The sequence below is a fragment of the Loa loa genome (assembly GCF_000183805.2).
Source record: "Loa loa unplaced genomic scaffold supercont3.503, whole genome shotgun sequence".
Classification (NCBI taxonomy): Eukaryota; Metazoa; Nematoda; class Chromadorea; order Rhabditida; family Onchocercidae; genus Loa; species Loa loa.
In genome coordinates this window covers 1,246-29,230 of record NW_018108683.1, presented here as the reverse complement: position 1 = coordinate 29,230, position 27,985 = coordinate 1,246, and the positions used below count along the sequence as shown (strand labels likewise).

Here is a 27,985-nt window from a genome sequence, read left to right as displayed (position 1 = left end):
CCCGACTGCTGTTTAAACTTACATCCATGATGTATCATCTTTGATGTCCGCTTAATATAAAATAGTAAAATGTCTAAAGAAGAGCTATGCAGATATTTCTAAAGGTGCTGAAATAATATTGGAATGCAATCTTTTTCGATGACATTATTGGTCCGGGAGGTTGTGAGTGAAGTACCATTTAGTCATGTCATTTTGATCAGCTAAATCTATCCATCACATCCAGGAAGTTTATGGCAGTATTTCAAATTTCTAGGTTCCCGGTACACTGTCCTCGGGAAGCTGCGAGCGGAAGCACATTGCCACTAACTAATAAGGTTAATTGCTAGTAATATTTCGAATTGTTGAGTTGGAAATTGCTAAATGTTTGACAGCTACAAGAACAGTATTCAGCTGAGGAAGGAGAGAAATCGATAATCTCAGCAATATTTTTTTCTGAAAATTGACAATTCACTGTTAGTCTGAATGATTGTCTATGGTGAGGTCATTCAACATTAAAACAAAAATTCGGTAAGTACAAACTAAGCAGTTGCACATGTTCAGAGAAATCGGAAAAAGACATACTCCCTTCTCGGAAAGTTATGAATTAAAATATTCTACTCTGTCCACTTGAAAGTTTTCCGGATACAGCTAAGAATTTTGTTCTTATACAGGGGACGCAATAGACAATGCGAGAGAGTTAGAAAAATCGAATTAGAAAAGGCGTATATAGTTCTTCCTGAAAGCCAAGAACCAGAAATTTGGCACTTCTCGAGTGATTCGGACGTTAGGGTTACTTGGTTGCAAAATTTTAATATTTCAAATTCCTTGTAAACGATAGAATGTCCTTGGTTGATCAGTGTGGATTGTGCGCCTTCTATCCGATATAAAGCTGTTACAACTCACAATTTCGATGACGTCAATTGCCAACTGGTCAGGCAAAACGCCCGGGGAATTCCGAACTAACTTGATTAGCGTTTCGATCTCAAACTATCAACTTCTTATAAAAGTAACTGTTTCGGTTCCTTTGGCTGTCTTATTTCACATTCATTTGAAAGCACTTCCACACTTCTCTTATACCTGATCGATCCTTTGATGGGACACTTATAATGTCTACTCTCGTCCAGAAAAGTGGAGGACGTTCGGGCAAGTTGTTCGGGTTCTACGGACTTATAAAGTTATGGACTTCTTTCCGTTTCTCTAGCCCCCTCATTCTAAGATAGTGCGGGATATCTTTTCATGACTCTATAATAACTGACCATAGTTTTGTTCAGAAAAGATTAGGATATTATTTGTAAAGCCTTAGACATACATGCGAAGAAGGTTACTCTTCCTTTGAGAATTTCCGAAAAGTCGTGTTGTTTTTTCTTTTCATCCATTTCTTTAATTGTTGAGTGATATCCAAACTGGTTTCTTTTGTATTTATATAACGTTTAATCATTCCATTATTTCGATGACCTTAAAGTCTGAAATACTGCAACAGAGATTAAGAGTAGTGGAAGTCGAAGAATACTGTTCCCTCTTCTCATCTCCTTTATTCCTTACAATACACGGCTTCCTGGAAAAGTTAGGCGGGCTCTATCCATCTATCTGTTCTTAATATTGAATATGCACAATGAATTGTCCTTTTCTACAATTGAACCAGAGCCAACCAGCATAATGGAAATTCATAGTCTGGTAATTTCTGTTGCTGAGTATGTTGAAAAATAATTGGCTCTCAATCCATAAACTTTCAGAAAGAGTTGAATATGTCACTGGTGGGTACATAAGCAGTGATGAGAATAGACTATATATGTTAAAGCTGAAAGGCTCTGCAACAGAGTAAAGTCCAGAAAACATGCTCACGATGCACGACTTCCGAGAAACACGGGCTTCGTTGGCTTCTTTGCTACTTGAGACAAGCAAAACGGTGGGAATTTTTCTCAAAACTTGTTTGTTCAAAATGGGCAGCAGTTACGAGAAGTACTGGCATGATGTAGATATGAAACCTTTAACAAATAATGCGTCAATGGGAGCACTCGTGAGTCATCCCTGCATACTTATGTGAGGATCCACCGTTCAGTGGACATACCCTTCCAATAACTCTTTTTATAAACAAGGTCCAAAATAATTTTTAGTTTTTTGAAAACAAATTCGATTTCAAGATTTGTTGTTCGAAACTGCTTAATTAGTCCCCTTTGGCAGCGTTTTTCTCTCCTAGTTATCTTTTTTTCCTTTTTTTTCGTGTTGGACTTCGATCTTTCTAATATTAATTGCATTTTTTTTTTTTACATCTGTTGAAATGTTGAAATGCATTGCATTCATTCAAGCATTATTAATATTATGTTGTTGTTGTGTATCCAGTTCCGTATTTCGAATATATGGATCACTTGTATGAGGCAGTATGAAGCGAGAGGAAATTGAAAAGTGATCGCTAAGCGAATTTATCTTCCACATAATACCTCTGGATGATCCAAATTTAATGTCGTAGACTATGGAATAGATGCTGGATTTTGAAGGTGGAGAGAAGAAATGTATCAATGGAATTGTGACCAGTTTTTTGGAGGCGGTCATCATCCAGAGGGAAATAATCTGTATGACATCAGTATGTCTGTATGACAGTGTTCACTGTAGAGCAGTTTTTCAGCTTTTCTCACGTTTTCAACCCGACCGAATCAGTGATGGGGTCCATTTCTATAATGTTGACACTCCTGTCCTCTTTTGTTTGTAAATTCTTTTGCTATAAATGCACTTTTTCAAATGAAATTCAGAAGTAAATACATCATTCTCTCCACGTGTTATTGAAGTGTGCTTCTTATTATACCCTATTTAGTGAAAAATTGATTCATTCTTTTATCATACTTCATTTCCCGAAGCAGTACATAAAAATGTTTAAAAAGGGAAGCTCAAACAATTCAAAGCTCAAACAATTCAAAGTACATATTCTATGCAGTTTTTTTTCACGTTTAAAGAATGCGTCAACGTTCAGTACCGTCTTGTGCAGTTTTTTGTTGCAATATATTCTGAGACGTGTTGAAATTTACATCGAATTTTGTTTTAGTGTTGAAGAAAAAATTCAGTCAGGGTTTCCAGAGATGTGTGGGATTTTTGCTTATTTAAACTTCTTAACGCCAAGAAAGCGGAGTGAAATAATTGATGTACTGCTTAGGGGTTTACACAGGATGGAGTATCGTGGCTATGATTCTGCAGGTACAGATGCCAAATAACAAAAAATTTCAAGTTTTTTTAGAGTAGGACCTGAATTTTGACAAGACAAATGTTTGGTGTGAGATCTTATATCACCAAGGAAATTTTTCGCGCATATTTTACTTTTGTAATATATTAATAATGTAATTGCTGTGATGTCCAAGTGGTAATTATAGGACAGCTAACGGTCGTTGGAATCTGTAAATTTCTCCATTTACTCATAACAATAAGAAGTTTTATTTAAATTCAAAAAGTAGATAGTTTAGGACTTGCTGTGGATAATGAAGTGGATAACTCGAAAATTGGTTCGGAAGTAACTCTTCTAAAGAAGGTTGGTAAAGTCAGTGTACTCGAAGACTATATAAAAGGTATATATTTAGTGATTAAATAATGGAATGATTTAATCCCAGAAATAAGTATTTTTTCTTTGACGGCCATAATTATATACTGATTTGTACTGATTTGAAATGCTTATTTGAAGCTTATTTGAGTCAGTATTTAGAAAGTCGTGTCTGCTGTGACGATGTTATCTACAAAACACATTGTGGTATCGCACATACGAGATGGGCGACACACGGTTCACCCAGGGATGTCAACTCTCACCCGCAAAGATCAAATGCTCAAAATGGTATATTTGTTTCAATATGGTTTATAACTACTGAATATCATACGATACCAGCAAGCTTCAACTTCATTTTGAGGTTGTTTTTAATATACCTCCCATAATGTTGCAGAATTCTTGGTTGTTCATAATGGTATCATAACAAACTACCGCGAGGTCAAGGAATATTTGATGAAGAAAGGCTATGAATTTGAGTCGGAAACTGATACCGAAGTTATCGTAAAATTGATTCAACATATTACAAACAAGTGTGAAGGAGCTAGTTTCCGTCAGCTTGTTGAGGCCACCATCCAACATCTTGTTAGTATTTCATACTTACATCATTGTTCATCATAATAAACAGTTACAGTCGCTTGTTTATCCTTTTATTTAAAAAAGTACGAAAGTTCATTATTCTTTCATATTCATTATCGTTGCAGTCCAGTTTGAACTGAAGAGATAATGTTCTCGGGAGCTAGCTGCCAGAGTTTCATATGTATCTAAATCGCTGTTGTGAAATTATGCATCAAATTTTAGGAAGGTGCATTTGCATTAGCTTTCAAAAGCAATCGTTTTCCTGGCCAGCTCGTGGCGACACGACGTGGTAGTCCGCTTCTTATTGGAATCAAAACTACAGGAAGGCTGTCTACTAATCATTTTCCAGTATTTTTCAGTAAAGGTGAGCCTGCATTGTTTTCTAGAGTTCCATTTTTTATTCTTAGCAAATAACCAAACCAATGTTCAACTGCTTGTCAGTTTTTGCTTTTCAATATCAGCTTTTAAGATACCTAAAAAGTTGTTCCTTTCAAATTCCGAGAATTTTTCAGCTCGTCGCTTCATATCCTCCGAATACGCCAGTGAGTCATATATGGAACCATCGATGATTATCGAAACAGGATTCAAAACAAGCACGCCCATCAGAGGAGGAGAAGGTTCATTTCTGTAAACATACGTGAAAGCTACTGTTTGAAAGCTACTTTGTAGACAGCTTCGATTTATGCTAAGTATTAACTCGTAAAAGTGGTTTCCAGCACCCAGCGTGGCGGCATTCCAAATTTTTGATTATAAAGAAGCGGAATATTTTGTTGCATCTGATGCAAGGTAACTTTTTGAACCATTCATTCACTTCGTACTATTTTATTTAATTATCCTTTCGTCGGATGTGATGAAATAGAATTGAAGTATTACAGTAGTTGTGTGGTTACACCAATTACTTTATGTTCTTTTCAATTTTGAAGTTGGAAGCTTTGAACTGGAACAGAATTATTTTTTATTGGCGAGTTATATCCGTTATTTAGCGCAATTATTGAACATACAAAGCAGGTCATATTTCTTGAAGACGATGATGTAGCTGTGATCGAAAATGGATGTTAGCTTTTATCACTTTGTATCCGAGTGAAATCATAATTAATCATTACTTTTAACATCAGCGTCAATACAATTAGGACTTCAAGAATAAGTTATCAATTCTAGAGAAAGCGTCAATTTTTTTTCGACCGTGAAAACTCAAGTTGAATTTTCACATGGCATTTTGTCATTCAGCATTATCAATACATCGCATAAAACGTGGAAATGAAATCCCACAAACACGTGAGGTTCAAAATTTGACGTTAGAACTGCAGCAAATAATGATGGGTGATTTCAAAACATTCATGCAAAAGGAAATTTATGAACAGCCAGACTCTATCGTGAACACAATGCGAGGTCGTATACTTGATGATGGCACTGTTGTTCTCGGAGGCATAAAGGTCTATTTCTTTTTCAAAGTGGTGGTGGCAAATTATATACGTTTTCGATTAATCATTAGTCATGAAAAGAATTCCGCTGTCATCAGCTCAATAATGCCTAAGAGATAAAATGGTTGTTGTGAACTTCTAAAGTGGAAAGAGAAGGGAAGCTAAAGCTATCAAGATATTTCTTGGTTCTTGTCTTTCTTCCATTAAATTTGGAATACTAAAACAGCTTAATAAATCATGTCAGAGTTAAAGATGCGTAGCTTAGCGATAAATGAACTGAATAAGGACGAAAGGATTTACACTGGTAGCATCTTTTATATATATATGTTAACATTGGTGTTTCAGGATTATTTACTGGACATTAAACGGTGCAGGCGACTAATTTTAGTAGCATGTGGCAGTTCGTACCATTCAGCTCTTGCGGTACTGTTTTTTCAGTAAAACAGATCAGACTTAGTTACTGCCTTGCTGTCATTTATAAATAGCTATTTGTTTTTAAACTCACGGAAATAGAGTTCAAGAACTTATAGTGCCGACAAATTATGGAAGAATTGACAGAATTACCAGTGGTACTGGAATTGGCGAGCGACTTTTTGGACCGTGAAACACCGATATTTCGTGACGATGTTTGCTTTTTCATATCTCAGAGCGGTGAAACAGCAGATACTCTCAACGCTTTGAGGCTGGTATTGCAACTGAGAAGTAAAAATGGTTCTCAGCATGTTGCAGATTTTTTTTTTTTATTCTCAATCTTTCGGAGAACTCTCGTTTTTTTCTATGAACAATTACGAAATTTTAGAGGCAGATTTTCTAGATATTGTAAGCCACGGGGAGCACTGACAATAGGTATTACAAACACGGTTGGGAGCAGCATTTGTCGTGAGACACACTGCGGAGTTCACATCAATGCTGGTCCTGAAGTCGGTGTTGCGTCAACCAAAGTATGTATGAATTATTCCCGCGAATTACAAATTCGAACTTGCTAAGGGGAAATCATAAATTATTCAAAAGCACTGGTTACAGGCATACACTTCGCAGATTTTATCGCTTGTGATGTTCGCTTTAACAGTGAGCGACGACCGCATTTCGATGCGCAAACGTCGTGACGATATTATCAACGGATTACGACAGTTACCAGGTTACACTTTTGGTCAAGCTTACTGAAAGATGGACAGGGATCAATTTTCAAATCATTGTTCTCTAAATATTCACCCCTGTTAATATAAAAAAGAGTACTTCTCAACAGTTTGACATGGCACACCTCATATCACATCATCCAACGGCAGTCAATATCGCTAAGAAAAAACGAGAAAGAGTGATTTGTTGCAGACTTGATTCGAGAAGTTTTGGAACTCGATAGTGAGGTACTTGAAATAGCGAAAAAAATCTACAAGGAACGGTCACTTTTGATAATGGGTCGCGGCTATAATTTCGCTACTTGTCTTGAAGGTGCACTCAAAATTAAGGTACAGAGAAAACTGTTCGGATTAGAGACGTAAACTTGATTTATTCAGTTGGCTTTTCTGTTTTTTGAATTAGAAGGAATTTGTAGGAACTGTCATATATGCACTGTGAAGGAATAATGAGTGGTGAATTGAAACATGGACCACTTGCAATGGTTGATAAGAATCGCAGCATCGTCATGGTTATCTGCAGCGATAATGTTTATAGTGTAATTGTGGTTTATACTTGTAGAAAACTTTTCTTGAATTAAAATCAAAAATTTGCGAGACCCACCAAGAAAATGCACCCATATTTCTCTCTAGTAGTAATTTTTAATTCCAATGTTTCTGGTTTTTTGACATAAATTTCACTATCTAATTTAGAAATCAATCAACGCTTTACAACAAGTGCTTGCTCGTGATGGTGATCCCATCATTATCGCGGACTTCGGTGTACCGGAGAATGACGTGAAGGGTAGGCATTCAGTGCTTCGTGTTCCGAAAACAGTGGACTGCATCCAGAACGTCCTTACCGTCATTCCTCTGCAACTGCTCAGCTATCATGTTGCTGAATTAAAAGGACTAAACGTGAGTTCTACTAGAAAGTTGCATTGTCTCATCTGTGTTTGCGAGCCTTCATTCCTTATAGGACTGAATTTCGAGGCAGTTGTTGCGGATAGTAAACGAGAGTCCTTTGCATTTAGGTAGAGCTATTTTTCAGGTCGACCGCCCACGCAATCTAGCCAAATCAGTTACTGTTGAGTGACAAGCCCAACAAATATGCAGCTTTCTAACTTGAAGTAAATCGAATCTTCTTTATAATGTTGTCTGATCAGGAATTTCTTAAAATTTGCATTCTCACTGTGGATCAATGCACAACCAGAAATCGATATCTCGACACCTTTCCTTCCCTCCACACATGTACTATCTAATATCTCAGCGAGATGTTATAAACGCTTACATCCTGTAATACCGTGTTATCTCGGGGTTCTCTGTTCTTTTATGTGTTATACGTCCATCTTTTATTTCAACTTTATATATATATATATATATATATTAGTAATTTCCACTTACCCAACATCAGTCTTTTGTAACGGCTCCCACGCTAAAATCTAGCATTTAACATGAGCTTGTCTCTTTACTCGGCTCTTTTTTGTGAATCTGTTCAGTTGGGCCAAATGAATTATTCGGTTCATTTTCCAATGAAATCGTATCATTTCTAAAAGCTCGTCTTGGAATAACTAGTTGGCTCACTGAATGGAGCATGGTGTAACACTGCAGTATATATTATATATACAAAGAGCTTATTAAAGGAGCCATTTCATGCATTTTCTCAAAAAGAAGCCTTTCACTACTACTGGAGTCATTTAGTCCTTAGAGATTGAAATAAATTAGTTAAATTGAGGAATCACTGGACGTAAAAACCATAAGCAAAAGCACTTATATTAAAATGCATCCTCTAAAACAGACACAAATTTACAGTAGCTGGAGAAGTGCAAGGACTCAACAACTGCCAAAAGTTGATCAGCAAATCCCAAACAAGGGTGGCATAATCAATCTCTTTTAGTCCTCACTCTCCTCCTTTGACGAAAGTCATACTTGTGTGGCCTAAATTAGGGTCTAGGAGGTCACAAGCTATCTCAAATCAAACAAACATACGACATAATAGTGATCGTAAAGTAACGTGGATGATGTACTCTCAAAAGATTAAGATTGTCAAAGAAATGTGGGGCTGCTTTCGGCAATTTGCAATAAAATTCAATTTAGGGGCGAAGGCAGATGCCATTATGTAGTCAACATGTTTCCAATAATTTATGAAATTCACTAATTCCTAAAGAAAAAGATTAAGAGATCTTGAAGAGTTACGTAACATTCATTAAAATAACATACAGTTCCTACGTAATGCTGTAATGAAAAACTAATCAGAATTTCAGTCGAATCTCTTCAACTGACGTCTAACCACATAAGTCGGGTGTTTTGATAACTTCCTCATTCTAGAGAGATAATGATGGCAACATCAGATGCAACTATCCAAGGCTGAAGGATAAAAAAAAACAGTAAATTTACATAAAGACTGGAGATATCTGAATGCTATTAGATATAATCAAAGGAAGACAAGAAACAGAACGAAAATCCTGCCAAATAAGTATGAATGATCAATCATCAGAGTCACACAAATCGATCACCTCACTGGGAGCAAATGAATTTTGTTCCTTTCCTGACTTATCTGAAACATATTCGTCAAACACAACCATTTCAAAGATTCATTGAACACGAATGAATAATATTTACGATATTGACATGAACAATATGCAATGAACTGCAAGTAATCAAAAGGACTGACATCTCGACGTGTCATAAACTGTACCACGGGCGTCATAAACATCACCACGCAACGATCGAATGAAAACACCACTCGGTAAAGTCACCAGCCAGCATTTTTCATGTAGTTCAACTTTTCCTTTTTGTCCAGGAGCGGTTAAGCATGGAAGCTCCATTTCTACAAGAACTAGTAAACAATAAGGAGCCATCAGCAGCAGTTGTCATCGAGACTGATCCTCAAAACCAATAAGGCATTTCCTTTATTCGAACACGAGAACATACCTCTGTCAGTAATAATTTGTATGGCATGTCCGTTAGGATGTTCGTTTGATGTAGCTGTAGGTTCCTGATTATTCAAATTTTCCATGGTGCGCTCAAGAATCATTGCCATTGGTGTTGGTCTAAGTGGCACTGGACCGTGCATTTGTTGCCTAAAGACCATGATTTATTATCTTAGACTACTCTTACAATAACCTTAATAAAGGAAAAAATTGAAAATTTACGATGCTGAAGACCACATTCGTGAGAACGGCATTCGTGGACCCTCGAATTCATTACCACGACCACCGCCACGTAGCGTCCAGTCATAATCAAAATCTCCATTTTTGTAGATTTGTTTTTCTCTTTCATAAAGCATCCTCGCTTCAAGCTTTTCTTCCTCGCTTAGCCGATCTTCTCTTTCCATCAATAGGCTTTCGTGCAAGAATGGGATCTGGTAAAAATCCAAATCATAAATCTGATGAAGAAACGAATACTAAAACATTTGAGCAATATCAATCAGTAAATAAAAATAACTGGAACTGATAAAACCAAAGTTCACTTGAGAAAACATTTTTGAGTGAGAGAGAGCTGTCATCCAAAGCAAAGCGTCATCAATCTGCCAAGTAGTTATGTTCCATTCTTCTGCAGCCACATCAAGTGCCTCCTAAAATGATTTTTCGCATATTCATATCATCTATAACAGCGACCATCCTCAAACATCAAGGCAAACTTGAATACACTTAACAATACTAATGACAGTAATTTCCAGCTGTGTTTTTGTTAAATCTAAGAATCGTACAATAAATACATACAGCAATAAATATGAGACCTTACATCGTAGACAAGAAGCTGCTCCAATTCACGCTTCGTTATGTCTATGTCCATCTGCTTATCGTCCACAACTCGTTCTACAAATATAAGTGTTTAAAAACAACTACGAAACTAAAAGTTGTGATAACTTCAACGCATAATTTACGTTGTAATCCATTCTTCCCAATTTGACGACTGAAAATGGCCCTCTCCATGCTGTTGTCTGTAATTAAACGATACACGTATGTCCGTCTCTTTTGACCGTATCTATATATACGACATACGGCTTGCGCATCGTGACACGGATTCCAAGAAGCATCAAAGATAATAACACGACTTGCAGAAACCTTCAAAAAATTATGCTTTTAAAGCAAAGGATAAAAACAGTAACTACAGTGGTATATTTCATACGATTAGAATCAGTCTTATCTGAGTTACACACTGCAGACTTTTAATGTCAAAAGGCTAATGTCTATATTCCTGAAAGCAAGAAGTGTGAAGCTTACGAGATTTATTCCAAGTGATCCAGCACGAGTTGATATAAGAAAGAGGAAAATATTATGATCTCGATTGAAACGACTTATCAATCTTTCCCTCTCTGTGGCTGTAGTTGACCCATCAAAACCTGAAGTTGTACCTTAACGGTTTAGGCACTGATCGGAAAATTATGTTTCGTAAACGTTACCAAGAAGATGCATTAATCATCGCGATTTCGATTAGTTCAGCAAAGCAAAACTAACGGTAGTAATTAGTATTCCTTTTCCAGTGAAGCTTTTCGTTACCAACAGTTACAGAGCTCGATGTTTCAAGAAAGCGTTCAATCTGGTTGAGAGTCAGCAGACTTTGACTAAAATAGTAGAAATAAAACTATGATACAAGTAATCAAGCCTATGCTAAGAAATTAAAGCCTTTTGGTAGAAAAAAAATAAAATTTCGACCTTGCTGAAATTAGATTTTATTAAATAAAATTCTGAAGTACCTGAAGAGTAACACCTTTTCACCATTCATTACAGCCTGTTCAATAATAGCTAACGATACTACCATTTTATAACCATTTTCCAAAATACCAGGTTTGTATCCGTGAAGAGCAAATGTAGCCTAAAGCGATATATTTGTATGTCCTGGATAACAAAGAATTAGGAATTATGCAACCTGTCAAATTCGAACAAACTAAGAGGTCCCAGTATTACTGTCTCCACAAATTTAGATCTTCACATAGTCAAAAATAATTCAAACTTACCCAATCGTACTTAATCCCCCTGTCAAGATTAAGTTCCTCAAGTAAAGCATTAGCGATAGTAGTATGCTTCGAACGAACGCCCATTTTATGAGAAATCCCATTCGCGGCAGGGTGAACAGCAGTCGCATTATCATTAGCAGAGAATGCTTGAAAAATCCAACCACTCAGCCATAAGAAGACAAAAATGGAAGTACCAAACAGAATTACATATATGAGAATGTGTCAAAAAATTTTCTTAGTAAAACATTAAATTTTAGCTTAGGAACCAATCAGTGACAACATACATGGTGCTATTTGAGATATCTCTTCCGCTGCTAGACATACACCCCCAGTGTCTTGCAAAATTGTATCCAAATCATCAGCAGAGAATTTCTCGTCAAAAAAAGATTTATTATCATAACTGAAGCTATCTAGCGAAGAATGTAACGCCGTCGGGTCGCTTAATACAGCAGGCAACGTTGACGAATCAATTAAAGCAAGCGATAAAGCTGTATCTGAAGTATTTTTGGATTTATCTTACAATGAACACCAAAGGGTATAATCTGATTACAAATACCCATCAATAAAACACGCTTTACCTGTCAAATCATCGGTGACATCTTCTGTTGCTATGAGTTGCGCATTTTTTTCGTTGATTTCACTCTCATATTCAATTTTCCTTTTTTGAAAAACTTCATATAAGATATCCGGATGATTCCAAATCTTTAATAAACATATTGCTATGCTACTGATATCTTTTAAATTCCAGACTGGTAAGTGAAATTTTTAGAAAATATGGTGTATTTCAGAAATGAAGAACACCAAAAAAATTACACACAAATGAAAAAATTAACCTTTGAACAAACGGCGAACGCCTTGAGCGGATTGAAGACTGCAGTTCCGCTAACACTAATTTCGTTCTGTGCATATTGCAGAAATGCTCGGTAAAGCATTCTCTGTATTGGGCTTTTACGCAATAATACAACAAATTCGTAACTCGGCGGCAAGATATTTTTTAGCAAATGATGTGTTCGCCTGCAATTTTTTACTTCTCTGTATGTTGCAAAATAGATGCTGAGAACGTAAAGAACAAAATGTTGCAATTTGAGTTAGTACCGCTGTACAAATCCTTTCAGTAATTCAACAAGGATATGAGTGCGTTGACGGGCGATTTTGAGATCCGACGGTGTAGAATCAATACAGAGCCCATTCTTTATTGGCTTTTCAAACATAACGCTGAATTCTTTCTTCGAACCCAGGTAATGAGGTCTTACAAAATCTACCATACAATAATATTCCATCAAATTGTTCTGCAAGGGATAACCCGTTAACACAATCCGACGCCTGAAAAAAAGTCTCATATCCTGAAAAGTCTCAGATATCTCGTATCTCATGAAATATCTCATATCAGTACACAAAATTAGGTTTACAAACATTTATTTACCTTAGTACCCACTAAAAGTTTATTAGTACCCACTAAGAGTTTATTAGTCAGCTTATAATAGGTTGATTTGATGACTGAGTCTTATTAGGAAGCCTCTGCACGGTTGTGTGTACCGGTCTAGGCTCATTAGGAAACGCAATATGTTTATTATGCATTTACTTGCTAATAATCTACAAAACACTTCCTTAAACTGCAGCTTCTTTTGCAAATAAAAATTGAAATACGGAACAAACTTTTATGGTTTAAGCCATGTATTAAAATTATTATCCCAGTACTTCATTCTTCCCTTTTTTAGGAGAAATTGATCTGCTGTCAACCTTAGTCTCTTTAGTGATATACTTTTTATTATCTCTTGTGAATATTTTATAGATTACCTTGTCTTTATAGCACTTAAAGCTGCTGCTATGCCTGTTCTTTCGTTTTTTATACGATGACCCTCGTCACACACGACCAAATCAGGACCAGGATCCAATAAAGCTTCTCGAGCGGCTGCAAAGTATGGTCAGTTGGCAGCCTAACATCGGTTAGAAATAATGCGGTTAGAAATAATTAGAAATAAAAAGTAACAATCTTACAGAAATAAAAGCTTACCGCATAAAGCTATTGCATCCAGCTCTTCCTTTTCCAGATCAACGATTTCTTCTATTTTCTTGTTGGGTCTTCCAGTAACTCGTTTTTTTGGTTTTATTTGTACCAATACACGAAACATATCATAACCAATTAATAAAACTCCTCCTTCTGTGTGCCATTTTTCTGAATATTAATAAATCCCATCAAAATCGGTGCATAACTTTAACTCATCATACGAGAAAAAAAGAGTCGCTGAAATCAGCACTACAGTACAACCCTTTCATTTTAAAAACCAAAAAGGAAAAACTCATACCACACTAAACACTTCCACTTCCCAACCAGTTACTTTGCTGCACTTCCATGTTCCTTCACAGATTTACTCTTTACCAGTTACTGTGTCGCTGATGTTTTCTTCAGCATTTCATAACCGAAAACTAATTTTTATATCATTATAAAATTCATTACAACAAAACTGTCCTACGTCCTCTAACGTCGATTTATTTAAAGCATTTGAAAACAAACGTATTAATTCTGCGCGCTGTTCATTTGTTTTTACTGCATCATTCAGAAGCCAAACTACAAATGGACGTATGTTTTCGCCGGCTTCATTGACTATGCTGGAAAAAATTATTGGAAATTAACTTCAATAAACTGGAAAACTATGACGATAAAAGACAGCCCGTAAAATAATCTGCAGTTGCTATAGTGGGCAATGATTAATACAAAGTGAAAATCAGACTAAAAAATTTATCAATACGATTTCCACACACAGCTTTTGTAGACTTTTTTATCCACTGCTTACTCATTTCCACTACCCATTACTCATAGCAAATAAAAAGTTGCTGAAAGATCACTTGATTTGTACTCAATTATTTCTCACTTCTGGTTCGAGTTACATAGATCAATTCGCATAACCGAATTTTTTAAACAATTCTACCTCAAAATTTTATTAAAAAAGAAAAAAAAACGGTCATCGATACATCCTAAAAACTGACACATATCTCGGTCTTACGAAATTATGATGACGTAAGGAGAGAATATAACAAGACCATGAGTTATTAACTCGTAAAGAAAAAATAAATTAGCAAAATGAAACGGACAACAACTGAATTTTAACTCAGTCAAGACAGAAAAAACCGAAGATATCAAAAAAGACAGAAGAACGCAAACAAGAAATGGAATCCAAAAAGAAAATGAATTCTTAAAATAATTTCATGAAAGCGATGGAAAGAACTCACTTAGGCAACCATTTTTCAAACTCAGAGTACCAATTCTGTATCGTATTTACCGGCACAATGATCAATATCTTTTTTGCATTCGTCGTGCGAACAAAAATGTCCGTAAACGCAATTATCTGGAAAAAATTACCTGCTTGTTACATTATTTCTCAAAATTTGCAGTTTTTTAGATTGAAATAATTACCTGAATCGTTTTTCCTAACCCCATTGCATGTGCCAAAATACAACCAAAACCAGGTGATTTCCCATAATCTTTCGAACTTTCGATGACATTTCCGTACCTGTAATCCACATTTTGGGATATATCAAAGAACACACGCACCGTTTACGGTTCTACTCAGTTTTTTTTATAAAACATCCTATGTCTTTCCCATCCTTTTACTATTGGAAGGTTGGAGATGAAGATCCATTTCTACAATAAATCTAGACAAGAACCTTTAATCAAATAAAAAGGAAAAGAACCAACATGAATCGTATGCCTCCTAGCTGATGCGGCTGGAGCACATCATTGAGATGAAAAGGGACATAGACATCGGGTTCATCAGATGCCTTTCCTGGGTTCACAAGCAGTCGACCTCCCATTAACTTCTTACTTTCAAGTTCCTCCTCCGTAAGCAGCTTTTTACATAGCCTTTCACGTTCAACACGATGCAGCTCATCGGTCACGTCTTCGTGCAGTACCTGCACTTTTTCAATGAGGAATTTTTCCAAAGCGCTAAATCAACAATTTAGTGAAAAAAAGCAATCAACAAAACACACCCTGTATAACGATGACCGTCGACGAAATGGCAGTGGTTGGATTAGATCTGAAAAGTTCCCATCCGAGAAAACTTTGGCGACAAAGTGTTTCGAAAAAAATAAGAAACTTGGCAACAAGTAACGAGAAAATTTTTAGCAGTCGTTGTTTCGGAACAGTTACCTCTATTTCTTCCTAGAATCCCATCGTAGGGATGAAAATCACGGTAACTCCGACTTCGATAACGTCCGCTCGACATCATTTATGGTTTGTAGAATAATACACTGGCAGGAAACAACCGAGTAATATAGATTTGAGATATGCAGATTTGCGCAAACAACAAATGCTTATGCAAATTTTATGGCAAAAAAAATCACAAAGCTCCAAGACAAACCAAGTGGACGACAGTCGACATCGGAATCCTCATCACTACTTAGTTCTATTACATCATAGTCCATAAAAGACGTTGAAGGCTTTACATCAGGCAAGGATGATGTCTTCAAACGCTTAGATATTGGCTCCAACTTTACATATGGATGTTCACCGGCATTCAATTTTCCTTTGCACTGCACTTCTACCAAATCACCGACTTCCGATTCATATATTTTAGACAGACGTTCTAGCCGCTCTTTTTCTCGTCTTTGCGCCTCAGCTGCGTCGGATGACACCTTTATTTCATCAAAATCTGTCCTAAAATATAAAAAAAGTACGTTCCATCTTTGGATGCTACATAATACTCAAACGATTGAAGACCATTCAGTCAGAGACCGAATTGGGCTGTCTTAGACCATGAGAACTATGAAGCGGATTCTGAAAGAAATAATGGAAAAATGCGGAACCTGATGTGCTTCCTTTTGTTAGGACGCGTTTGGGTAGGTAAAGTTAGGGTAATAAGTTCCTCGGCACTGTCATTTTTAATCAGAGATTCTACTGGATCGTCTTTAATCAGCTCCACTTCAAGCTTCGCTTTCATTCCATTTTGCTCCATTCGCGCCTGTAATTTTTGCTAGTCCAACTAGAAAGTTAACTATTGCATCTCGCCATCTCTTGAAATTTCAGAAGACCCATAGCTCAGCTTCATATATAAATCTGCGTACAAACAGAAATTTACTAGTCACATCTGAACTCAAATAATATCTGGAAGTGAAGTAAAGCTCTCTCCCCCCCTCCCTTTCCCCAGCTATAGCCAATTTTCACTGAAATACTCGTCACCCTTTTGTCATATAGCCCACAGTACAAAGGATCCCTACCAAAGATCTGTGTGGGAATTGCAGCAGAATTGTTGCTGTTAACAAGGTGACCGATAGCCGCGTCAAGTGTGGTTAAATTGTCCTGTAACGGTTTCTGGTCACCTCACCTCGGACTTGTCCTATGGTTTCTTCTTTTAAGAGAAGTACTGAGGTGTCTGACCGAAATTCTTGGTCGAAGGGATGTCTGTTGGTTTCCGTTATTTATCTTGTTCTATCCTACTTCCATCTTAATCGTTAATTCTGTTGTAGCGACATGAAGTTGTTGTCCGAAGACGAGTTGTTAGATGAGAAAAGCTGGAAAAAACTAGCGATGCACACGAGATGCTCTCTGTGTCATTGTCGCGGTTGGAAATTAATGTGTGATAGCGAGAATCCCTATGTGATAACCAGTGCTTTTCTTGATGACGTTCTTTTCTCAACACCTTGCGAAACATGCAAGCACTCTCTTGGTTTGTTTATATTCATTTCAATAAATAAAAGGCAAAATACCAAATTGGCGCAGCAACTTTGTAATCTCAGCTTTTTATGATATGAAATTATTGGGACGGTTGGCATGATGAGCCTCTTTTGAAATGCCAATGCATTATTGTTTTGACATGCAGCCGCATTTTCACTGCGAGACGGATTGATAAAACATATGGGCAATTGTTATTAACTTCTTTGACTAACTGATATCACTTATTGTACTTTACAGGAAGACATTTAGACAGGTTACAAGAGAAGAAAAAAAATGATGTTAAAAAGTTATTGTTGATGATGTCAGATGCAGAGAAAATGCAGGAAAGGCTTATCGGAGACGAGTCTTCTGAAATTCTGCAGGTGTGGCGAATAAATTTTCGGAATATTCCAGTGGTTTTATTATTGTTTTAAAGATTCAAATGGTTTGATTCATTAACTACTCTCCCACTGATTTATGTAGCTTTGGAAAAAGATTCCTTACTTAGCAAAGTTCATTGGATGGTGATACGATGGAAATGTTAGTATTTGCAGGTCGTTCAGCAAACTCAGAGAGCTTTAACGAAAGAAATCAGCAGCGGTAGTTGTGAAGGATCAATTACATGTTCGTTTGGGTTTCCACCATTTGAGCCTGTATCAATTGAAGACATTGTTTCGAATTTCGTTGTCAACAAAAGCGGTGGGAAACAAAAGTAATGTTTTAATTTGCTTATTAAGCCCGGTAAAGAAAAAAAATATTCTCGTGCCAAAAGATATATGAGAAGGGCAGTGCTTTGCAATCTCTTTTCGCTGCACTTTTTTTTAACTCCGTTCTATCAAGTTCTTACAGATAAGGAGGGGATGATCTCTATCTTTAGAACATATTCTTTTTTTGTCGCTGTTTTTATTTGTTTAGTTTTGAACTGGTTTCTACTTTTTTTTTTTGTCCGTAAAAACAATGTGAAACAAATTTCAGGGAACTGGAAAATATTGTAGAAACAGCATCAAATTTTTACGTGCAGTAAATGACTGGAACATACCGCCTGTAAGATTATTGCAAGAGAAATGTGAGAAAGAATGCTTAATTTTCCAAAAAACAATTGCAATTAATTATATTCGTTATGAACTTCTTGTAGTTTATTTCGATATCGTATTAATGAGAATCTGGAAGATTTGACAGCAGAAGAAACAGGTTGTTTACCTCCATTCTATTCAAATTTGCCCTGGTATTGAAAAGTTCTTGTTGGTTAATCTACAAAGTTTTAGTGTCCTGTCCAAATCTGTTATCTTATCGTATCATCTATGCAAGGTGGTTGCGGTTCTGTTCCTTGCCCAAGAAGCACGGATCTCTTCGACTATATTGTGTTATTAAGATCTTTGGTCGCAAATTTCTAATCACTTTGCTTCCATTTTTTATAAGTGACGTGAAAGAGCGTGCTAATTTTTTCAAAGATCAGGTTCGTTTTAACGGATTTCATATTATCAAATCAAAAGCGTATTTACAAACCATAAGTTACCATATTCTTATTTTTTCATATTAGCCCTTGATACTTTTTACAGGTCATCGGAAAACTAATTGATTTTGCATCTGACTTAAGAAAAAATTTGAGTTGCAATGACTCGCTGACGGATTCATCTATATTACTTACTTTTCCTGAGGGAGTTTCTCGCCCCACTCTCAAACGAGGATGTTCCGTTTGGGTTGTCGAGCCTCATCTAGACATAACTGCAAATTTTTTTGGAACAGGTTTGTCCTTCCGAAGTTGTTTTTCTTTTCGTGCAACTTTTGTTTTAATTTCACTGTTAATTTTTTCACGAAGTTATGGTTATGAAATAGATTTGTGTACAGTGTTTCACCAGCGTGTTTTCAATGGTTGAATTCTACATTTGATTTCTCTTTTGGTTATTTCAGAATCTGAACAATCAAATTCAAGTATGCAACTTGAAATAGGACGTGAGGTTGATGAGTCTTTGATGGTACGATTAATTGCTCGTATGGAATTGACATATAGGACATCGAAACCTCTGGTGCATAGAATGGATGCTTTTGAAGTAGACGTTGCTAGGAGTGAAGTATCGCGATTGGAGGTAGTTTGGGCTTATTTATGATCTGTTGTGATTTTTTTTGTTGAGTCTTCAACTTTACTCTGAGCTTCAGTAAAAAATGTTAATTTTTACAAGCAGTCATGCAGGCTTGACATCTAATTAGAGATTAAGAAATGTTTGAATACTGGCATATGGATTTGAAGATTTGTAAAAATTTCAGGAATGTAATGGTGTCAATTCTTTTCATGTAATTTCAAATAATTTCGACGCACTTGGATTTGAAGATTTGTAAAAATTTCAGGAATGTAATGGTATCATTTCTTTTCATGTAATTTCAAATAATTTCGACACGGATCAGAGCCGTCAAAAGCTGGCATGGTTATTGCAGCTGCAATGTTTGTTTAGTACACAACTGCCTCGCATGCCTAAAGAGTATATCACGAGGCTTGTTTTCGATAATCGTCACAAAAATTTGGTCATCGTCAAAAAAGGTCGTAGTATTAACAAATTTTAAATTAGGGATATCATGGCCATTATATCCTTTTTATCTGTGTTTTGATAATTCTTCCCTTTGAACATTTCAGGACATTTAATTCATTTTCAGGGCGAGGTGTAATTGGAGGTATTTGCTTTAGGCAATTTCCAGCACAAGGGTTTATCGAAATCGTATTTTGCGCTGTAACTGCAAATGAACAGGTTGTTTCATTGGTTGTTCGATAATGTTTTTGTTATTTTTTGGTAATAAAGGAGTCGAACTTTTAGGTAAAAGGTTATGGTACTCGTTTGATGAATCATTTGAAAGATTATCATGTGGAAGCTTGTCATATATATCACTTCTTGACATATGCAGATGAATTTGCTGTTGGTTACTTCAAAAAACAAGGCTTTTCCGAAAAAATAGCAATGGACAAAAAGCAGTATCATGGTTACATCAAAGACTATGAAGGGGCAACGTTAATGGGCTGCCAATTACATCCATGGTATAACACTGTACGAACATTTCATGAACTAATATATTTTACTGAAAATATTATTATGGAACGGAAATTTGATTCTTAAAAAAAATCATGGAATTATACATGATCTTCAGGATAGTTTATACAAACTTTGCGGTATGTTTGAAACGCCTTCACGATGTTTATCGAAATGCCGTGAAAGAAAGTTTTTTCGAGGAAGAGAAAAAATGTCCAGGAGTTGAAAACGTCTTCCAGTGGCATGGTTAGTTTTCATGTGTTTTGTCTATAGTTTATGCTCGAGTCACAAATTATCATGGCTTTGTTGATATATGTGTTGCTTAGTCATCACTGTGATCTGGATTTTAAAACAATGAGTGCGGTCGTTATTGTAAGCAGCTATTCCATCTAACACGTTATGATTTTGAAAATTACGGCAAAAAAAAAGGTTACAGAATATTCAACGTCATTCTTTACTAATTCTACTTTCAAAAATAATTTTCAGAAGGATCGTTAGTTCCATATGCCGAGTTGCCTGGGTTAGAACAATGTAAAGATGAGTCAGTGCCACATGAAGAACTTCAGCACAAAATTCGAAGCATACTTCATAAATTGCGGGCTGATAAATCGTCATGGCCATTTCTAAAACCAGTAAATGCGGAGGAAGTTCCGGAATACTATGGTTACATTAAATTTCCTACTGATTTGAAAACAATAAATGAGCGCTGTAGAGCGAAGTATTATGTGCATGTAAGTCTTTTATTGCATCATAATTACGTAATAGCGAACTTTTTGCAATGACTTAACATTTTTTTATGTTAAATTATAATACTGTCAATTACTTGGTAGTTCAACGTTACACTTAATTTCATAATTTTTATTTGCAGGAAAGACTGTTTGTTGCCGATCTTCGACGGTTATTTAACAACTGTTTCAAATTCAATGCACCTAAAACTTTGTATTATAAAGCAGGATATGATTTGGCAGAGACTGCCCGAAAGCTATGTCAAAAAGCATTCCCATATTTGGACATATATCCAGAACTTCCTGATGCAAAACCCGAACTGTAGAGCTGTTATTATTCATTTGTTTTCTGTTTTGCACAACGATATTCTTTGTTATGTTCCGAATTTTTTATATTCTACTTCGCTTGTTATAATATCACCAGTTTTGTTGAATACTCTTGATGAATACTATTAAATTACAGTGTAGAACTCCGTGCTTCATTGTATCCTGAGGTACTTTCTAGGATGATGAAAAGTTTCCCAGGCGATGGATAAGGCACTCAGTAGAATAGCTACAACTTATGAAGCTGAAGCCGTTTAAATAATAGAATTATTCATTATTTGAAGATATGGAAGAAATTATCTTTAATTCGTGCACAACTGGTTGGTTTTTGCATACCCCTTGATTTATGCATTTTCTTTGACGGAGTGCTAGCTTAATCGAAGGATGAATTCTTAATCGAAGGATGAATTAATGTAACAAATATATTCCGGTTGTGCGAACTGCGAACTTTCTGGTTGCTGCTGTGATTTATCCTTTAGCTGTTAGCATATAATATTAATTTTTTGGTAGCCGTTTATTTATTGAAAACAGTTTTTCAGGCATTTTTGAAAAACTCAATGGTGAGTAAAATGAAGCGACGTTGCTATTACTGTTCATTTTATCAAATGGGTTCTCAGTCTCCTTTAGCAGGAAGATCAGTTTTGGATAAACTTGTTTGATTAAAATACATTTTCAGAGGTGAATTCATAGTTATTCTTGAATTTTTGTTTATTAGTTGTCTGATCATTGAGCAATTGTTTCGACTGCATCACAAGTTTTTGGTGTTTTAAATTGAAAATCTGAACGAATCCCATTTTTTTCTTGGTGGTCCTTTTACATTATATTTGTCCTGCCAGTGGTCAAAAATTAATGTCTATTCTGCAGTACCTACTCCGTGATGTACTTTTTGTTCATCAATCATTAATTGATACGATTTATGGAATGGTGGTCTTATCGTACGTTATTTATTTACTTTATGATTTGAATATACAGTTATAGTGTTTTTCGTCTTGTACACGTTATGTATAGTGTTCTTTATTATTTCCAATTCTTTTTTTTTTTTTCTGTCTTCTATTGCCACTCTACAACAACTGTCTTCATTGCTTTCACAGTAATTCCTTTCTGAATTCATTGTCCATTTTCTAGAGATAATTTCTCTATTGTCCTTATGAAAAGGGTTAATATGGGGCAACAAAATTAGTTTGCTGGATGAAAAACTTTTGAAGGATTTTCAGAAAAATTGAGGGGCTTTTTCAAAAACTTTTTCTTGACTCTACTGAAAGAGGCTGTTAGCTTGGGATGAAAATGACCTTTCTAGTCGATATTCTTAAAATAGTGCATTAAACTGACAGCAAATCACTAGTTTTGTACTGTAGGAAGAAAATGTTTCTTTTTTTTTGACTTGAACAGTTGAGGCATTTATACGGAAAACAATGAAAGGTAATTACTACGATGTTTGCGCTTACATTTATATTTTTGTTCCTTTTGAGAGCAAGTAATATCCATTTGAAAAAAGAGAGGAGGTAGATCGTTTACCCGAAAATGAATGAAAAGATTATGTTTAGGAATATAATAAAAAAAACTTTATCAAACAAATCAGCAAGCAAAATCACTATTATACGATAGCAGTTGGTTAGTAACGTTTATAAGCATTCAATGATTAAAATTGAGATTAACCGTTGCACCTAATTGGCTTCAAGTTAGGTCTGAATTGTGTGTCGCACGAACGCAACGTAATGCGCCTTGTTTCCCACCTCACGATGTTTCACGGTGATGACCACAACTAATAATGAGTTGAGTAATTAAAAACTTATTGCGATACTTTTCGTCAGATTATGTTTGCAGTTTGAGCTGAAGTAGCTAAGCTGGACGGGGAGCGTGCTGGATGAGTGAATAAAGAAAAAGATGTGGAATGGGAAAAGAAAAATGGCATCAAAGTTTAAGCCTATAAGCGGAAAGTTCCCGCTTCTGGATTTAATATTAAAAAGGAAAACTTCCCAATTATAGAAACGGATTTCTTGAACTGCAAAATGTCTTTTTAGTGTACAGCATCATTCGCGACTTTTGATAGTCGTAATAGAAGTATTCAAAAATAAATTTATATTCATTGAACGATAAAATCTACTTGAGTTTTTAGCACTTGTTTGCTTGAAGTGCTGAAATGAGATGATTAATGATATATGATTAGTCTGCATTTGAAAGGTCCGATGTCCGCAATGTCCCTGTTTAGAAGTTTGTTCGGAAATCATAAGAGATTTTCTCTGGTCTTCTCATCACTTCTCTTATAATGCAAAAATTATGTGTGCTTTTATAATTCACTTGTGACATCTTCAGTAGTCGTTGATGTGTTTGACTTCAAATAATTTACAGAATTCAAAAATGAGTTATCCGAGACAGAGTTACAGTGTCAATTTGGCTACTCAAGTTATAGGCATACAAGAAAATTTATTATGCACTCTAATTTATCTTTTTGGTAGGTGTAATTCTCGTACTTCCATTTACTTCTTTTATTTTACACATATACTTTCTAAGATATGATTTTTTTCATTTTTTTTTTTTATAGCATAGCATCTTCCTCTTCTCTCAAAAGAAAAAAGTAATGCTTAAAAAAAGATTTCTTTTATTACCATTGAACCTTATGAAAAAGACTCAATGAACTCAATGACCTGTCATCAATTTTTGCTTATCATCTTTTCTACCTTTTCTACCGCAAATCAAACTACTTATGTCAATATCAGTCATTCCACAAAATACAATTCTTCCGTTACTAAGTGGTGCAAAAATGGGACTGGATCGGAAGAATACTCTTCATGTAGCTTTTATTTATGGCCACTAAACTTTCAAATATTATTTCGTGTTTTTTCAAACATGCTATCAACGTTGGTAGCAAGTTAATTACACCTTCCCATTTCGCAGATTTGCCGTCTAAGAGTATATTATAGAGTTTCAAAATTCAAGATGCAAACTTTTCTATTTTATTCTTGTTCTGTTTCGTGGTACTAGAATTAACTAATTTCTGATGTCTGAGATTAGAATCATTTGATGAACTCCGAACGTAGAAGAGTCTAATTTAATGAAGCTAATGCTGTGACTGATCAACCAAAATTATTCGAGAAATGTATAATCCGTTATCCTTCATTTTTGAGATTTTTAATTAAAGTGATGAATTAGCACTTCAATATTTGGGTAGATCATTATTTCAAGTGACCACAATCACAACCTGCTTGGATCTAGTACATTATTTACATCATCTCTAAAACTGATTTTTTATCAAAAGTATCATATTTGCATTACCAGATAGAAAACATATAACCTACAAATTAAGAGCCAGATACATATGGAGTGAAACAGCAAAACATATTTTTCTATATTTCCAAAAGATTTTAAATTTCAGTATGACGAAATTTCGAACCGATCCGAAATTCAATATGTTTCATGCAGTAACTGATTCAAGCAAAACTACGAAAACAAAATAGAGACTTGACTTATCTAAATTCACAACGACAATTTAAACTTGTTGCTATCACTTGAGAAGTTCTAACGATGTTTGATCACAACGTACAAATAAATATAACAATTTCAATAATAGTTGGCGATGTCGTTTTCCAAACTTCCAAACTCCGCAGATTAGATGTTTTTTTGCAGTTAGTCAATCAAAAAATATATATAAGTAGAAATGAAGGAACAGAAACTTACGCAGCCCAGTCACCATCACAACGGTAATCACCATGTACGAATGCTCGTTCAACAAATGGTAAAACCGAAATTTTCTTTGTGAGCGATTCGATGATATCGTGAGTGATTTTGAGCGGCAAATCATCATCTAGCACAATGTGTACTTCCACTGTGGCCAAGGAACCAGTGTGATAAACCATAACATGATCCAGACATTTGATGTGCTCATCGTGCTCCACACAGATCCGAATGATGCGTGATAGATTCTCCTGATCACTACGTTTGCCGACCAACATTGGAATATTGTCTGCTGCATTGAAAAACCACGACCAAGCCACAAATGTACTGCAACAAGCTATCCGACACTCTTAGGCAAAGACTTAGCTTTTAAATATTATAACAAACAGTGGAAGTGTAATCAGAATGAAAGGGAAAAATTATAAGCAGCTTCAAAAAAAACGTCATAAACGGCAGAATTTGCAAAGGATTAACAAAGACAAAATGAAATCCAAGAACTATAGTCAGGAAAGACAGTATTTTCACCAGACACAAATGGCTCCAATCGGGTCTGCATAAAGCCAGTATTTGTCACCAATAAAAGCACTAATTAGTGCAACCCCACTTGTTATTATATCATTTCGCTGATCCATCGCTAATGTCTGCAAATGCTTTCATCATTATTTCTGATTATACAGGTTATAGTTATTTTCCCAACCATACAGATATAATTCTTGATTAACTACCAACAGATCTAATTTGTTTCTCGTGAATCTACTTCCATTTTCAGTCCTTAAATTGAGGTGGAAATTTGAAGAAGCAAAACGAACTAGTGAGCCAGGTGTACCGTGTTTATAGCAAAATATCATCAACAATATTTTTATGACACAAGCGCTAATTAATATGCAAATCGTAGTTACACTTGCATTTGGGTATATCTGCAAATGATATTTTTTCAAAGATTGTCAGTATTTCAAAAGGTCATAATGTTGGCTAAAACTGAGCTATCAACTGACAAATTCAAACAAGTCAAAAGTGAAGCATTGAAAATTTGGAAAAATTTGAAATGAGTAATGAAATTGAAAATTGAGATTTTTTCCAGCCACTTAATTATCGATCTAAATTAGAAATCGCAAGGTAACTGGTCGTTCTTTTTTTTTTTTTTGTATTTTTGCTCGAAATTTATCATTATTTATGAAATGAAGCACATCTCACACTCTTTTTGATAATTGATTCAATTGACTGAATAATCATCATAATATTGGCGACACCCATAATGACGGAACAAATGAGAACAATGATAAGCTCTAAGCGTGCTCGTCCTCGTGGATAGTTGAATGTATCCGTATTATTAATAGCCCAAGTACTAATATAAATTAATACTCCACTAACACAGTCCACAGCCGAATCCAGGAATGTGCTAAGTTAAGCAAATTTTTAATTATTTCCATGAAAATTTCTGAATTTTAAGAACTGCAAAAGATGTGAGTTAAACAACTGCAAGATTTCCAGAATTCCTAGAGACATTTGGGATTACAAACAGTTTTAAATCTTTGAAAAAGTGCACCTGATAATGGAAAGAGAACCGGACAATACCGAAGCAAGCCCATTGGCAAACAACAAAATAATATTAGTTGCAAAAGTTATTCCTGCCAAAAGCCTATTTATGTTTCTTTTTCGTTGCTCTTCGTCATTCGGCGTTTTCACTGCGTTTCCATGCAAATAATGTGTGAAAAGCTGTTCATCATGGCGGTATAAGGATTGTAGACGCTCCTGATGTTCGTTGTACTACAATTTCTACAGATTAGTCAATGGTTGAAGTAATCGCTTTCAGATTCCAGTTATGGACTAATAATTGATTTCTGCATAATACTCCTTTCTTTTATTTGTATCACAAATTCACATGTTAAGAAAACAAAGAGCAGTACATTCTTTTAGAAAAATATATCACATGCTGCACTTATTCCTGTATTATCTCAATTTGCAGAGGTTGCTGTATTACAGGAACATTAACAAAATAGTTAATTAGTTAACAAAACAAAAACTGAAATTTGGAAGGAAATACAACCTTATGGAGAAGTTTTTTGCGCTGCCTTTTTTTCCAGAAAGAAACATTAACTTGACAGGGCTGGTTTATTACCGTATGTTTAGTTAGGGAATCTCCCGAATAACTGTTAGTACTTTCACACTCGTTTCCAAGCAAGGTTTTCCTTTCCTCCTCACTCATTTATCAACTAATCAACTGGAATTAAAGGACATTTTTTTTTCTTAAAATGCTTTTACGCTTGCACAGGAAGCAGCCGTTACTTCCTTACGTTGAGTAGCACAAATTATTGATCAAAAATAGTTTTTGCTAAAAATTTGAGAGGTGGAAAAAGTGCTTCTTATATCCTCGAAAGTCGAATTTGGATTGAAATATTTCCTTAAAAGATTTTCGAATCAAAATCTGAATTTCCTGAATTTGACTTCTAGTCAAATTAACAAAAAATATGCGTCGAAATCTGAATAATTGATGAGCAATTTGTGGAAAATGAAAGAAAGTGTCAGCTTGTAATGATAGCTAGATAGAGTGATAAGAATGTCGTCGCAGTCAGTGCTTTATCATTTTATATTGTGATAATACTCCGGCCTACTGAATGCTGTTGACGCGAAGCATATGGTGCATCGCTCAGCAACTGCGCAATCAGTGGCTCGTGAGAACTATTGATTTAAAAAAAAAAGTCTGTTAGAATAAATAATGCACCAGTTACCTTCAATTAGATGTTCACTGAAAGTTATAAGCAGGATGGACAATTGTCTCACCATACTGATGTGGTCACTTTAGTTCAGTTCTTCAAATTTATGACCTTTTAGGATTAACTGCGCCACTAACTTCACCACATATGATTACCTGTGCACTGAATGAAAACCACCGATTTACCAATCACAAAATTGATTTATCTATTGAATCTCAACAAACCCGGATGGATTAACACATGATACCTTTAAAAGGGGTAACATGCATATGTAACACAGCTGGAAAAAATATCGGAAAAAATGAA

At 35.4% G+C, this 27,985-nt stretch overlaps 4 protein-coding genes across 4 annotated transcripts; 2 read left to right on the top strand and 2 right to left on the bottom strand.

The window, feature by feature from the left end:
- Nucleotides 1-3,050: 3,050 nt before the first annotated feature.
- On the top strand, nucleotides 3,051-7,958 carry LOAG_03315 (glutamine-fructose-6-phosphate transaminase; the record flags this gene model as incomplete). Its single annotated transcript, XM_003138852.2, has 17 exons — nucleotides 3,051-3,165; nucleotides 3,429-3,530; nucleotides 3,665-3,790; nucleotides 3,897-4,084; nucleotides 4,301-4,442; nucleotides 4,591-4,695; nucleotides 4,795-4,864; nucleotides 5,062-5,132; nucleotides 5,306-5,511; nucleotides 5,845-5,922; nucleotides 6,030-6,181; nucleotides 6,314-6,440; nucleotides 6,523-6,637; nucleotides 6,829-6,965; nucleotides 7,052-7,171; nucleotides 7,326-7,529; nucleotides 7,663-7,958. 17 exons carry the CDS (start codon nucleotides 3,051-3,053, stop codon nucleotides 7,705-7,707), a joined length of 2,103 nt encoding a protein of 700 aa, XP_003138900.1. The 3' UTR covers nucleotides 7,708-7,958.
- Nucleotides 7,959-8,845: 887 nt separating this feature from the next.
- On the bottom strand, nucleotides 8,846-16,529 carry LOAG_03314 (hypothetical protein; the record flags this gene model as incomplete). Its single annotated transcript, XM_003138851.2, has 24 exons — nucleotides 8,846-9,168; nucleotides 9,286-9,441; nucleotides 9,546-9,694; nucleotides 9,767-9,975; nucleotides 10,084-10,188; nucleotides 10,359-10,432; nucleotides 10,501-10,681; nucleotides 10,841-10,959; nucleotides 11,075-11,181; nucleotides 11,314-11,432; nucleotides 11,575-11,720; nucleotides 11,859-12,068; nucleotides 12,153-12,276; nucleotides 12,408-12,588; nucleotides 12,670-12,897; nucleotides 13,372-13,486; nucleotides 13,589-13,750; nucleotides 14,090-14,184; nucleotides 14,806-14,921; nucleotides 14,990-15,086; nucleotides 15,272-15,486; nucleotides 15,565-15,611; nucleotides 15,936-16,231; nucleotides 16,381-16,529. 24 exons carry the CDS (start codon nucleotides 16,527-16,529, stop codon nucleotides 9,098-9,100), a joined length of 3,471 nt encoding a protein of 1,156 aa, XP_003138899.1. The 3' UTR covers nucleotides 8,846-9,097.
- Nucleotides 16,530-17,044: 515 nt separating this feature from the next.
- LOAG_03313 (acetyltransferase) lies at nucleotides 17,045-21,392 on the top strand (the record flags this gene model as incomplete). The annotated part of the gene is made up of 14 exons (XM_020446285.1): nucleotides 17,045-17,240; nucleotides 17,486-17,610; nucleotides 17,782-17,939; nucleotides 18,203-18,247; nucleotides 18,363-18,418; nucleotides 18,493-18,683; nucleotides 18,787-18,973; nucleotides 19,139-19,314; nucleotides 19,574-19,763; nucleotides 19,877-19,968; nucleotides 20,035-20,252; nucleotides 20,363-20,490; nucleotides 20,731-20,975; nucleotides 21,113-21,392. 14 exons carry the CDS (start codon nucleotides 17,045-17,047, stop codon nucleotides 21,293-21,295), a joined length of 2,190 nt encoding a protein of 729 aa, XP_020303355.1. The 3' UTR covers nucleotides 21,296-21,392.
- Nucleotides 21,393-24,964: 3,572 nt separating this feature from the next.
- On the bottom strand, nucleotides 24,965-27,194 carry LOAG_03312 (cation efflux family protein; the record flags this gene model as incomplete). The annotated part of the gene is made up of 6 exons (XM_020446284.1): nucleotides 27,013-27,194; nucleotides 26,512-26,732; nucleotides 26,160-26,364; nucleotides 25,775-25,882; nucleotides 25,491-25,606; nucleotides 24,965-25,292 (listed from the first exon to the last, which is right to left on the bottom strand). Exons 1-6 carry the CDS (start codon nucleotides 27,169-27,171, stop codon nucleotides 24,965-24,967), a joined length of 1,137 nt encoding a protein of 378 aa, XP_020303354.1. The 5' UTR covers nucleotides 27,172-27,194.
- Between the last annotated feature and the right edge of the window lie 791 nt (nucleotides 27,195-27,985).